Source organism: Sipha flava, unplaced genomic scaffold (assembly GCF_003268045.1).
Source record: "Sipha flava isolate LNK unplaced genomic scaffold, YSA_version1 32_pilon_pilon, whole genome shotgun sequence".
Taxonomy (NCBI): domain Eukaryota; kingdom Metazoa; phylum Arthropoda; class Insecta; order Hemiptera; family Aphididae; genus Sipha; species Sipha flava.
Genome location: NW_020273018.1, coordinates 502,514 through 517,100, shown reverse-complemented (window position 1 = coordinate 517,100; position 14,587 = coordinate 502,514). Strand labels below are relative to the sequence as shown.

At 24.1% G+C, this 14,587-nt stretch overlaps 2 protein-coding genes across 2 annotated transcripts; one reads left to right on the top strand and one right to left on the bottom strand.

The window, feature by feature from the left end:
* Positions 1 to 219: 219 nt before the first annotated feature.
* LOC112686903 (GATOR complex protein MIOS) lies at positions 220 to 14,197 on the bottom strand. Its single transcript, XM_025559375.1, has 16 exons — positions 14,184 to 14,197; positions 13,956 to 14,095; positions 13,670 to 13,870; positions 13,328 to 13,603; positions 13,057 to 13,249; positions 7,354 to 7,544; positions 7,110 to 7,294; positions 6,906 to 7,039; positions 6,750 to 6,845; positions 4,022 to 4,245; positions 2,861 to 2,991; positions 2,435 to 2,573; positions 1,771 to 1,912; positions 1,476 to 1,698; positions 460 to 692; positions 220 to 382 (listed from the first exon to the last, which is right to left on the bottom strand). Exons 1-16 carry the CDS (start codon positions 14,195 to 14,197, stop codon positions 301 to 303), a joined length of 2,604 nt encoding a protein of 867 aa, XP_025415160.1. The 3' UTR covers positions 220 to 300.
* LOC112686904 (zinc finger MYM-type protein 6-like) lies at positions 10,066 to 12,342 on the top strand. The gene has a single exon (XM_025559377.1). The coding sequence runs from the start codon at positions 10,489 to 10,491 to the stop codon at positions 12,340 to 12,342; it is 1,854 nt and encodes a 617-aa protein (XP_025415162.1). The 5' UTR covers positions 10,066 to 10,488.
* Positions 14,198 to 14,587: the final 390 nt, after the last annotated feature.

The window sequence follows — 14,587 nt, the reverse complement described above, 5'->3', positions numbered from 1 at the left end:
AAATGTAATATTTAAACAAAATTATTTATTATTTATATTCAAAAATGTTTTAGTCTAGTTATTACCACTACATCCTGTTACAACCAATAGTCTAGTAATGACAGGACATGGTTATATTCCCTCACATTTATTTATTTACTTTCTTGTTATTCTGTTAAAAATCGACTAATATCTCTCACATCATGATGTTTAAGAAAAGAAAAACGCATTTGTTATTACTGTTGATATATTTTTTATTTTATTTATATATTATTGCTTCTCCTAAAATTTGCTACCAATATTTTTAATTGAAATCGTAGTCTATACAGAACAATAACGACTTGTTGAATCCAAAGAGTAACATCGACAAACACAATCAGCGACTGGACATTCCAAATGATTCCTAAAAGAAATTATTACAAATAAATAATTTTTATGTAATCCACGAATTAGTTGTTTTAAAACTATTTAAATATTTACTTAAACCAGTCACTAATATGATTAGAATGACCACCATGATTACAAGTTGGACACCATGAAAACCAATAAGAAAAACTATTTACACTTTGCCCAGTAACCACATATGAGCTGTTAGATGTTAATTGTTTGCTAGATGTTTTTCTTATTGGAACTTTAGCACTAGCAGTGCCTAAATGTGCAAGACAGAGTGCACATCTTGGTAATGGACTTTGACAATTAGGACATGACGTAAACTGAAAAATACATAACATTACATATTAAAGTAAGGAAATGTTATTTTTAACAGGACTTCTAATTTATCTTTTACAAATTATTAATTATTTGGATTCACATTGATAAAGTACTCAAAAAAAAAAAACCTTTCTACATAAATGACTATATATAAACAATTATTGACTGGTAATAAAATATATTGATATCAGTAAAAATAACTATTTGGTTGCCTAAATCAAAGGTTATATAATTAGTATGAAAATACTTAATAACAATAATAATTATTAAAATATTATAATATTATAATAATAATATTAATAATACTTAATAACAGTGAAAACTAATTTTTCCTTACCATTTAAATTTTTTAAGATTTGTCAATCCACTTAATACTTGTAATTATTTTAATTCAACATATATAGTAAGAAATAATTTATTAATGGAATTTAAATCCATATTTACTTATAATTAAATCTTAATTTTTTGGGTTGTAAATATACAATAGTACATTTTTGAAAATGGTTTTAAACAGAATTTAATTAGTATAATTAAACATTAGTTTTTATATTTAAAATTATTTTTAATTTTCAAATAATCAACACTAAAAATGGCTTTCCTAAATAATTTTTATTTTAAGCTAGATTAAAGTAAAATATAAAAATATATCTCTTAAAAAAAATTAAATTTTCATTTAAAATTGATGTTAAAAAAATTATTATATTTTAAAATAATAACTAAATAAATAGTTAACAATAATAAAGATCATTTTATAAAAAAATTTTAGAACTTCAGTCAAGACATACTTTAAAACTATTAGATCCATTTTCTGTTTGCTCTTTCATTCTGTGTATTTTTATTTCTTTATCATTTTCTTTCTCTTTCTCATCAGTTGCTGGGCAAATATTTTTTCCACAGTAATTACAAGATAAAAATACATTTTGAGGAGGTGGTTTTACAGCCTTAAGAGCTATATCAAATTTGGCTCTTATATGCCACATTCGCCATTGGTCTAATATTTCTCTGTAACTATATATTTCAATTTAATGCAAAAGAATAATTTATATATTAATAAAATAAAATTTAATTTAAATATATTACCTATTGATCCAATTCATCATAACCGGATGTTCATGTACAATTTCACTTGGAATTATTTTCAAAACTAATATACTAACTGTTTGTATATCTCCCGTACTATCTAAATACCTTTGTAATAAAGGTACTAAATCAGGAGATGACCCTAAAAAAAGATGAATAATTAAATATAATACAATTTTTTCAGATTCAAATTGTATGATAACATTTTTATTCTATATTGATTATCCACTTCTCATAATATAATATAATATATACAATTCAAAGCACTATATTACATTATGATGTGATTATATTATATTATATATACATTATAAATATTATAATGTGTGGTCAATCAGTCAAGAATTATTTTTTATAAGTATTCTATTTCAATTGAATTGAGTATTGTAGAAACATCAAGAGACATATTTTATGAAATTAAGATATTGGTAAAAATGTAAATTAGTCATATGTTTTTATGTGTTTAGTGTAAAAACACTGATTATTATTATTTAGTTGATAAAAAATTAACTAAAGTTTTTACACTCAACGAATAAAATATGTTTTTTACTAATATCTCAATTTCATAAAATAAGTGACTCGTCAAACATCAATTAATTAAAATTAAGAATATATTCCACAACCTATATTTCAAAACAATTTTTTTTAATTAATTTTAATATACCGGTTAAAAAAATTGCAGTTAAATTCCCTTGATCTAATAACTTATTTGTAATTGTATTAATATATTCAGTTAATTTTACATCAGACAAAAAAATGGAAGCAAATGCAATTCTGTCTTCTAATGGTATACCAACTTCATTCTAAAAGAATAATAGGAAATAAAATATTATTTATAAAACTTATTTCATGCATTTACAATGTTTATAAATTAAAATGCAACAACCAGATGAGTTAAATTTAAATATATATGAACAATGGAATTATGAAGAGTATGGTTTACAAACTAACCAAGGAATAGAAATTATTTAGCATAGGGAAATTGCTTGGAAAGCCTGTATTATTTGTAATTGGGTCGAATTGGACACTGAACGTCCAAAATTTCCTAATATTGCCTTTACAATCATAGTAATTAAAATGCAATATTTACTAGAACAGCATCATGTGAATCCGTTTCAGATGTTAGAAAAGCAAATGCAGCTCTTAAATATGGATCAGTTAATTTTTCTCTAGTTCTTGAACATAATTCACGCCACATGCTATACTTATCAGGACTATAACCTGAAAATATTAAATATAAAATGCTGAACTGAATAATAATATATATATATATATAAAAAACAAAAAATATTATGTTTATGATTTTATCTACATTAGCATTAGACTGGTAAACAAATAGTATTCCATAAAATTATTTTAAATTTATGTCAATTTTTTTTTTATTTAAGATAAAAGTATTAATTCCAATAGATTTAAAGATTGTTATTTTATAGATAATTATTTTAGTGTTTCTTCTACATTTCTTATTTTAATAAATAATATAATTATTAATTATATTTATTAACATTCTGCTAGCTTGAAAAGTTTATTTCTTACTTAAGTATTAATTGAGTAATTATTTTAATATTTTCATACTCAATTATGTTTATAAAATTTATCCTGCTTTTCAACTTAACTTTCATTACCAAATGTATTTAAAAAAAATATTTAATAAATGTTAATTTTAATTATTTGATATATTATATGATTGCAAGTTATGCATACATAAAATAATATTAATTTAAATGACAAAAAATATAAAATAAAATAGTTATTCATAATCGTTATTAGAAACTGGTCCAAATGTGCTGCACTTTTAATAAACTAGTTCAGTAAATGGCTCCATTATAGATATATTTAACTACAATATGGATATTTTTTGTTTCCAGCAATCTAATTTTAGATGTAAATTGCATTAAAATTATTACATGGAATATAAAAATGGTGAAATAATTAGATTTAAATTAGAGACTCAAATACAATTTTCCATTTTATTAATATTAACAATAATAATTAACATACCTACTTTAAATAATTTGTACTTTTATTATTTATTTTATTTATATAAATAAATAAATATATAACTACATATTTATAGTAATAGATTAAGTTCAAAAGAACAAAAATATAAATAGGAATAGAAAATATAAAATAATGAATACATGAAATGAGAAGTTATCAAATGTGATGGTCATTAAATGTATAATAAGAGTAGAAAATAAAAGGAGATTGAAAAAAATAATACAGGTATATTTAAAAGAAAATATATTACCTGATAAAGCCATGGCTATCATACTTAAATGTGGTTGTTGATTTGCACCTTTATTTAATGTTTCAATAGCATCACGCATTCGCAAATTAAAAATTGCAATTGAGGCTGCTCTAGTATAAGCATTTTCATTTTCTAATTTTCTGAGTACATTAGATATGTGTAATGCGTTATTACGATCAAAACCCCAATCACATAAAAATAATGCATTATCCCTTGCTGAACTCCTAAATAATTATATAAGGTATTTAAACTAAAATGATTAAATAAATAATAAAAGTATATTATATTAATGTAAAATTAATAGTTTTTTTTTTAATATTATTGAAACGAGAAAATATTATTTAATATCATAGTTATATTTATGTTTAATTATTGAACATATGAAAAACTTAATACATTTTTAAATACTTAATTTTTTTATCTTGTATATATATAGCTATATTTTTTATTAATAACGATATAATTAGATTATATATATGTTCATCCACTTAGTGAAATTGTTTTTTTCTAGAAGTGGATATCCAGTTATTAACATTATGAAAAGTATTAGTTTAGTGAAATTGACGTTTTTCCATACTATATAGACAATTTTTTTACCTTTTTCATGAAACAGATAAAAATAATTTTATGAACATTGTGAAGTACAGTAGACGCCGCTTAAAAAACTCACTTTGGGACCAGCACAAAGTGAGTCTTATAACTGAAAGAATCTTATAGACAAAGTGGGGAAAAAAAAATTAATAATGTATTTATAAATTTTATTTTACTACATATTTTGCTTTAATTTTAATACTTTGACACATATTACATATTTATTATTGAATAAATTTAATAATCCTGATAAAAAAAAAAAAAATAAAATTATAATAGGTAAATATTGTAAATAAAAATACATATTATAAAAATTATACATTAATAAAAAATTATTTTCGAAAAAAATTTCGTGTAAAAAAATGTACCGTTGACTGCAATGTATTTGCGTATGTACATGTATATGCATGTGTGCGTATGTGTATTAATGTACCTGTAACTACGATAACTGTGCAGCCGCTAGATAATCAGATACCTCACTATAATAACGATAATCATTGGGATAAATGTGAACTTTTATTTGCGATAAAAATTATTATACGTTATAAGATACCAACAGAAACTAAAAATAATCAATACGAATATTATTTAATTTTTCAATACCAATTTATTTGTAAATTATAACCAAAAAAGTTTATTTTCCACTATTTATTTTACAAAATGTGAGTCTTATAACCGATTTTTTTTCATGTATTTGTATACGTCCGGACTGTTCCAAACGATTTTGAGTCTAATAAGCGACTGAACCTTATATCCATGAGTCTTATAAGCGGCGTCTACTGTATTTAATTTATAAAATTAACTTTTTACAATTTGTTTACATATAAAATCATTTTTTCATTAAATTTAATTGTTAACTTAGCAATTAATTGTAGACATATCAAACTAAACAGTGAGAATATGTCCACACATTTGTCAAAAACAAAATCCAGAAATTCAGAAATAAGTACTATTTTTTATTACAAAATACCTTTGTTACTTTCTGCAGGCTTATATACCAAAAACTTTGGTTCCGTAACTTTAAACACTGCATACATGGTAATTAAATAATACTCTTAATGAGTTTTTGTGCATATGTAGATAAAAAAATAATCATATTATACATAATTATTATTTACTATATTTATTTTTACAATTAAAATGTTTTTAACTATTTAAATTCTTACATTTTAGATTTATTAGTTTCAATATTTTTAATCATTTGTATTTGTTCTTTTATGGTTATTTTTTCAGCTTTGTAATCAATTATTATAGTAACTTTTACAGAATAATTTTTTCATATACAATAATATTTACTTAACAGTTACTAAAGAACAACTGATTTAAGACAAAGTAATATCAATGACTAAATTATTTGAGAAATTGTTATCAAACGATAGACTGAAAATTTAGATAAAATTCAGATATAAAATGCACGTGTTACAATTATTTACTCCAAACAGTTTGAACATAGTATAATATTTTAAAGTATTATATTTTATCATCAGTGAGTATATTATCTATACAATAATTTTTAATTATTAAATAAATCTTCAATACCTAATCAACTATTAATTCAAAAGTAACAAATAATCTTTATCAAACAACTTTATTTTTATATTTCTACCACACAATTACCTAGTATTACAGATACATAGATAATTTCATAAAAATCTATTGCTAATCTTAAATAATATTAAATAATTAAATTTAAAATAAATAAATAATTTAAGCAAAATAAAGAAATAAAATTGTCATTTATAATGTTTAATTTCATATCAAATCATAAAATTTATCTCAAAATCAAATATTTTGTAATATGGATAATATTACTCTTATTCACTTCATTAAAAAAGTAGAACATTTTTCAGTATAGTGTAAAAAAAAACCTCAATTATACTGATTGGATACAATTCATGGACATCCAATACTTAATTATATAGAAAGTTTAAATTATCAATTATTTTAAATTATACATTTGTAACTCTTTTACAACTAATTGACCATATATTATGCTTTGTATACTTATACCAACATTTATTTGTTTTTAAGTGAATTTATTGGTTTAATTTTTCATTTGAGTAAATGTAATTATTTGTTTGCTTTTTAAAAGTAAGTTACCAAATATATTGGAAAAATAATTTAAAATAATGCATACCGATAAGTTTTTACTGTGCCTTGGATATCAACCCATTGAACATGTTTTAATTCTGACTTGTGCATAAGAGTTCCAGAATCTAAACCTAGAACAGTTCTATTTTTTTTTTATTATTATTAATAGAAATAAACTTAAGTATATGTTTAAAAAATATACTTTATTCCTGGAAATGGTACATCTGGAGTTGTTGGTACAATACCAGCTCTTGTTATCTTTCTATTTAAATCCAACCATGACCAAACATTTTTTATGATAGGATCATCTACAAGTTTAGAGTTTTCTGAAAAATCCTAAATAAAAAAATATACAAATTTAATAAAATATATACAAAATAACATTATACATAATATCTGTATATACTTTAATCCCATATTGTGAAAATGCACGCATTTTTATAATAGTTGAAATATCTTCGAAAGAAGAGTAAACTAAGTCTTTATCACTTATAAACTTAAGATTATGCTGCCCATAAGTCCAAGCTATATTTGATGTAGTAGACCAATTCAAAGTCATTCTTTCAAATACACAGTAGTCATTTAAAACACCTGAAGATATTAAATAAAATTAATTTAATATAAATAGTAAAAATTATTAGAAATATAACCTGTTTGAGAAATAGCTAGTAATCTATTTTCATGAGTTGGATGCCATGAAAATGAAGCTAAATGTATATTCCCTTGTCCAGGATGCACAGTTCTCTCTAACGCTGAAGGTTCAGTTTCTTCCATGCTTTGTTGCATATCATGTAAACTTATAGCCATAGTATCTTTTTGTAATGAACCCAATAAATTATGCCTAAAAAAGAAAGTAATATTAAAATAATATGGGAATTTATTCGTATACTGTATTTAAGAATTTAACTGTTTAAACAGAATTTTACAATATTTATAATTTTTAGTAAATACAATCAAGTATATAATTCAATATGTCTATAATTGTACCTGTACAACTTTGTTGATAACTAAATAATGACTAGTATTATTTTAAAATAACACTTTTTGGTCAAACAAATTTGAGATTTCATAAGTATTAATAAATATTAAATATTTACAAGTTAAATTAATGAATGAAAATTGTCTATCGTTGTTAATTATTATTGTTAAAATCATAAAACTATTTTTTTTGTTTTTAATCAACTATCAATTTTCTTAATACATTTTTAATATTTACAAAAAATTATAAGAAAAAAAATTAAAAATGTATAAAAAATAGTAAAGATTACAAGTAGTAATAATTTTAAGTTATAGCTTCCTAAATTTAACACAATTAACTATTGAGTGCAGGGACTAAAATATATACTTTTTCGTAATGCACACTTAAGGATTTTGTCATACTCCCCTTTCAAATGTTAACAGTAATGAGCAAGGCTCGGAACTTAATGCGCTAAAAATTACTAAAATATGCGTTAAAAAACATCAAAATATGCAGTAAAAAATTGGAAGATAATTACTTAAAAAAATAATAAACTGACTACTGACTAGTGTACACTGTACAATGAAGTCGCTTGCATGCAGATGTATGCAGTATTATAACAAACAGAAATAATATTGTGTATAAGTTAATAACCTAATGATTAAACATTATTGTTTACAAATTACCTATGGTTATACAATTTGTTTGTCATGTTACAAAATATTAATACAGTGGTAATTTGTATAAAAATAAATATGGGCCGGTGGTGACAGTGGCGTGGCGAACTCAACAATTTTCAGAGGCAAGTATATTGTGTCGACATCCACCCACATGGCCATATCTGGGGAGGTCCAGGGTGTCTGGACCCTCCCCCCCATCAAAATTTCTTCAATATTTTATGAATGTTTAAAACCCTTATTTATTTCAATACCAACATAAATATTTTCAGTCAAAAATGACATAAGTTTCAATTAATCATCGACTGCTTTAAATTTTATATCATAATATCATAAGAAAATATATTAATTTTAATAAAAGAAGATTAAATTTTTTTCTATCTTATTTTTAACCAAATATCAAAAGTTAAAATCTTAATTCAAAAAATATCAATATATATGTTTTGGACCCCTCCCAAAAAAAAATTTTATCTACAACCTTGCCCACCTGCCCCTCAAAAAACTGTGAGGCAGCCGCCTCTCGATTACCCATATTGCTACGCCACTGGGTGGTGGTCACTATTACGAGTTCTCAGTATTATAAAGATTATAATATTATTGTTAAATGCATTGGGAGCCGGAGCAATACAAATAATAGCCATGGTGAATTAATTTATTTTGTTAAATGATAAAAAACTTAGAATTTTGGTTGTCATATATCTAATATTTTATTATTATGCTATACATTTTTTTAAAATATTTTGTTAAATCCATGAAATATGCATATAAATTTCAATATCCACTTTCTAGACAAATATGCAAATGCCTAAAGTTCTGAGCCTTGGTAATGAGTAACACAGTTAAAATAGTTGGTATTTTAAATTTTGCTGATGATACATCTTAGAATTTTCAAAATATGTAAAATAATTTAATAAAAAAATGTAAAATTAAAAACAAATACCATAATATAAAGAATAAAACCATAATACACTTTTTAATTTCGTACTACATACTTAACATTTTGTATTTCACAAAGTATGTTGTACTGCACACAATTTTAGTCTCTGATTAAGTGTAATTAAAATAAGTACCAAAAAAATTGATCAATCTACCAATTACGTAAAATTTTGAATATTAAGGATGAATCTAAGATAAATTGTATCCTTTGAATTTTTAGACATTTTATTTCAAGCTTAATGAAAATTTTATATAGTAGTAAAATTTAATTATTTTAACCTTAATTTTTTAATTATTTTTATAATCTAACAATCTAGATAATCAATAATCTTGTCTTACTGATCTAATTATTGATTCAATATTATACAACAATACTTATATATACAATAGGCAGTCTTTTAAAGAATACTTTTATTATGTATTCAGAATATGTATTCGAATAAATGGATGAACATTTATTCAGAATACGTATTTGGATAATTTAAAAAAAATGTACTCAGAATATATATTCGAATACTTAAAAATGTATTCGAGTACTTAAAGTGTTCGAATACTTTTAAAATATTTATTTTTTTGCCAATTTATGTTAATTTTGGAATAGTTTGGAAGTTAATGTTTGTGGGCAAATTTTACTATATAATGCATAAAGTAAATGAACAAATAAATACTAAATATTACATATTTTATATCAGTTAATATTTAATATACCAAAAATACAAATATAGTTATTATTGAATTGTGAATACCAATTGTATTAAAAAATCCACATTTACATTTAAATTCCCCTTGATTTTAATATTTTTATCATAGGCGTGTCCACGGGAGGTGCAGGGTATGCACCTGCACCCCCTGCGATTTCAGGTGGCAGGAACTAAGATATTCCTTGGATTTAAAAATTGCCTATTCATCAAATTGAAAGGAAGTCCAGAGTTGAACGTGGACCATTCCAGCCTAAACTTAAGTTGTATCCAAGGACAAAATTTGGTAGTACTGTACGTAGTTTCAATAAATCATGGTTTGATAATTTTGAATGGTTGGAATATAGTCCTAAAGTCGATAAAGCATTTTGCTTTCCATGTCGACTATTTAATTCATCTGATGGACTCAATAAAGGCCAAATAGATTTTACATTTTCACGTCATGGTTTCAAAAATTGGAATAAGGCAACTACAAAGTTTAAAGACCATCAAAAATCTTAATCCTACATTCATTCCATGACTGCAAAAATAAATTATTTAGGTTCTAATTCAATAGATATTGCATTAGATGAGTCAAGAATTATAGCCATTAGTCAGAGAGAAAAAGAACGTTTACATAATCGCAGTGTATTGGTTCGCCTAATTGACATCATGCTATGTTTAGCTAAAAGTGGTAAACCCTTCCGAGGACACAACAAACAAAAGTCCAGTGTTTGTAAAGGTATGTTTTTAGACTTTGTAAGTGTTCTTAAAAAGTATGATGAAACTTTAAGAAATCACATAGATAATGGTAAAAAGAATGTACTATATACCAGTAATTTAATCCAAAATGATTTATTGAAATCTATTAACAATGTAATGAAACGTAAAATTTCATCAAAAATAAAAAATAAACTTATTTCTGTATGTGCAGATGAAACAAGTGATGTGGGCTATCGCGAGCAAATGTTTGTTGTAGTAAGGTTTTTTGATCCTTTGAAAAATAAACCAACTGAAATATTTATAGGCTTACAACGTTTACATTCAGTGGACCCGAGTTCAATTTTTAACAGTTTAACTGAAAAAATTAAAGAAATTAATGTAGATTGGAGTTCTGTTTTGGCTGTTTGTTTTGATGGAGCTGCTACATTTTCTGGCAAAAATAATGGTGTTCAAGCCAAAATTAAAATTGAAAATCCTCAAATTCAGTATATACATTGTTATGGTCACTGCCTTAATCTGGTTTTAGTGGACTCATTGGGGCATAAAAATCGTGTAGTGTTTGATTTTTTTGGGTGTGTTCAAATGATATTTAGTTTTGTTGAGGGAAGTCCAATTCGACATTCTGTATTAGAAAAAATATCTCAACAAACAAATAATAAATTAAAAACATTAAAATCGTTATCGACAACCAGATGGGCGTGCAGATCAGAAGCTATTGAAGCAGTTGATCATAATTATGATTCATTAATACAGTGTCTTTCAGAAATATATAAGACTACAAAATTAGCTGATGTGAGATTAAAAGCAAATGGACTTATCCACAATCTAAAAAGTTTCAATTTTATATTTGCTTTAACTGTTTTAAAACCTATTTTGATTCAAATTCGCATAGTTAGTGCAAAGTTGCAATCACCAGACATAGACCTCTTAGCTGCCGTATCAATTGTTGAAGCACTAAAGAAATCATTAACTGACTTAAGAACTGATGAAGACAACTATTCAACATTATTTGACAAAGTTTTGGACATTTGTAGTTCACAAAAAATAGAGATACCAAATGTAAAACAAAGAAAAGTGTCTAGTCGAATTGACAGCAACAATACTCAACATTTTATCTCTGACAAAAAAATAGAAATGAAATGTTTTGTGTACTACACAGTTTTAGATGACCTTTTAAACGGATTAGAAGAACGTTTTAGTCAAGAAACACTTTTACTAATAAGTGCAATTGGACGTTTATTACAGTTTAACCTGCATGAACATGACTTAATTTTACTTTCCAATAGGTTTAACTTAAATGACAGTGAACTTGAAGCAGAACTCAGATTGTTAAAATCGTTACCAGAATTTGAAATTGGTAAAACAAGCAAAACTATTTATCAGTGGTTAAATAATCTGTCCACTAATAATTTATGTAATAGTTTTCAAAATTTTTACAAGATATTAACTCTTTTTGTAACAATGCCAGTCACAAGTTGCTCTTGTGAGAGATCTTTTTCAAAATTAAGTCTGGTAAAAACAAAGCTGAGAAGTTGTATGACGCAAGATCGATTGGAGTCAACAATGTTAATATTTGTTGAACAGGAATTGGCATCTGAATTAGATCCAGAAGACATAATTGAAGAGTTCAAACATCTTAACAATACACAACGGCGACTAGAACTTTAATTATTTTAAAATTTTGTAACTGACACATATATATTATTATATAATATTATTTTTATTATTTATACATGATTTTATTTTAATTATTTACCTACTGACATCTATTATAATATGCCATCTGAAATAGGGACATTTTTTTTTAATATTAGTTATAATAATGACGAATTTGAAATTAACAAAAATTGTATAAAAAGGGGGGGCTAAGGGACTTTAGCCAGGTTGCACCCTCTGCGTCAAAGGTCTGGACACGCCTATGATTTTTATTAATAAAATATTAAAATACACCGCACAGTATATTAAGTAAATATATACAGACTACAGTACACCATAATTCCAATATAATCTTTAATATACCTACATAATTTAAAAATAATCATATTCATTATTCATTTATATTTCCACTGAAATGACTGAAGAGAAAAACTATTGTTCATAATTTATTATACACTGTATAAAATCTACAATTTAAAATTTAAAAATTGCAGCATTGTCCCAAATTTGAAACAATTTTATAAGTTCAGATAAAAGTATTTTTATAGTGAATAAAAAATACAAAAAAAAGTATTCAGAATACGTATTTGAATATTTTTTATGAAAAGTATTTAAAATAATATTTGAATAAAAAAAAAAAGTATTCAAATACTTTTATTCGAATACATTTATTCAAATACTTTACAATACTGACAATAGGATTATTATAAAAATAATAAATTTTACCTAGTTGGACACCATAGAACTTTAAGAACACTTTTACTTTGTGTTAAAGTTACAACAGGTTTTTCTAAATGTCTTGAGTCCCATAAAACTATACTATTATCACTGTATGAAACAATATGGTTATTATTGTACACTGCTATATCAATACCAAATACTGCACGAGTTTGTGTTATATTTGTTGACTTTGATGCATCTAAAAGAAACATTTCATAAAATTAGATATTTTTAAAAAAAACCACAGTATATGAATATATGTTCTAAAATAATGTACCTCTAATATCAATACAACGAATATTTTTACTATTGAAACTGACTGCTAAGACATGAGGAGATGAATTAAACCAAGCTAAAGAATGGGCAATTTCACCTGTTCCATATTCAACAAAAGGTTTCCCAGGAGATAATTCAGCATTTATTAATGGACTTTTTTCTACATCCCATATTTGTAAGCATTGATCAGAACGATGTTTATCCAAACCACAAGCTAACAAATTATAATTAACTGGATTCCATGAGATTGCATTACATTGTCGAGAAAAACGTGAATCTAAAAATCATACACAAAATAATCAATAATAATAAATTGTTTTTATTAGATTTGAAAATATTTTACTTGGTCCTAGTTCAAGACCGGCTAATGTATTATTTACAGTTGCTAAACCAAAAGTACAAAAAGTTACTTTGCCATTGGCATGTCCAATAGCCAACATAATTTCAGAATCTGGTTTTGGATAAATATCAATACATTTCACATAACGATGATTTGTACTTGTTGCTAATAAATTAGCTGTTGTATTAGAAGACAAAACTAAACCTTAAAATAATAATTTTCATAATAAAAAATAATATAAGTATAAAAGTATTTGAAATTATGTTTAGATATGATGATTAAATTAAACCTTTTGGAGTTTCACTATTTTTAGAACTCTCAGAAATAGTATTGTTTAGAACTTCATACATTCGAATGTCAGGTCCCCAGGTAATAAATTTATTTTTGTGAACAGGAGACCATTGTACTTCTAATTTAGGTACTTCTCCCCTAATATTTTAATACATTTCAAACGTAATTAAATGAGATTATAAAAAAAATTTGTAGGATAATTCAAAAATATAATTATAGACATTACCGGGAAACAAACATATTGTTAAAAACAAGATCCTTTTAACACGCAATTAGAACTATTTAAAATGGTTAAAATATGACATTTTAATCATAAAACTTTCCTTAAAAACATCAAAATATACATTAATAAAACCAGAGATTGATTTTTTTTAATGGTAGTTATATTTTATTAAAAACTAATTAAAAGTTTTAAATTTTAACTTCCAATAAAGTTTAAATTATATCACTTTCTACATCTTTATCGTACATTATCATATAGGTACCCAGTTTGATAAAAAAGATAATGAGTACGATTAAGTAATTAGATGTTCTATGGTAACATCAGTATTAAATCTGTGGTATAAGTATTAATTCAGTAAAAATAAAATAATTTATTATATTAATTTTGTAATGTATTTCAAATACGAT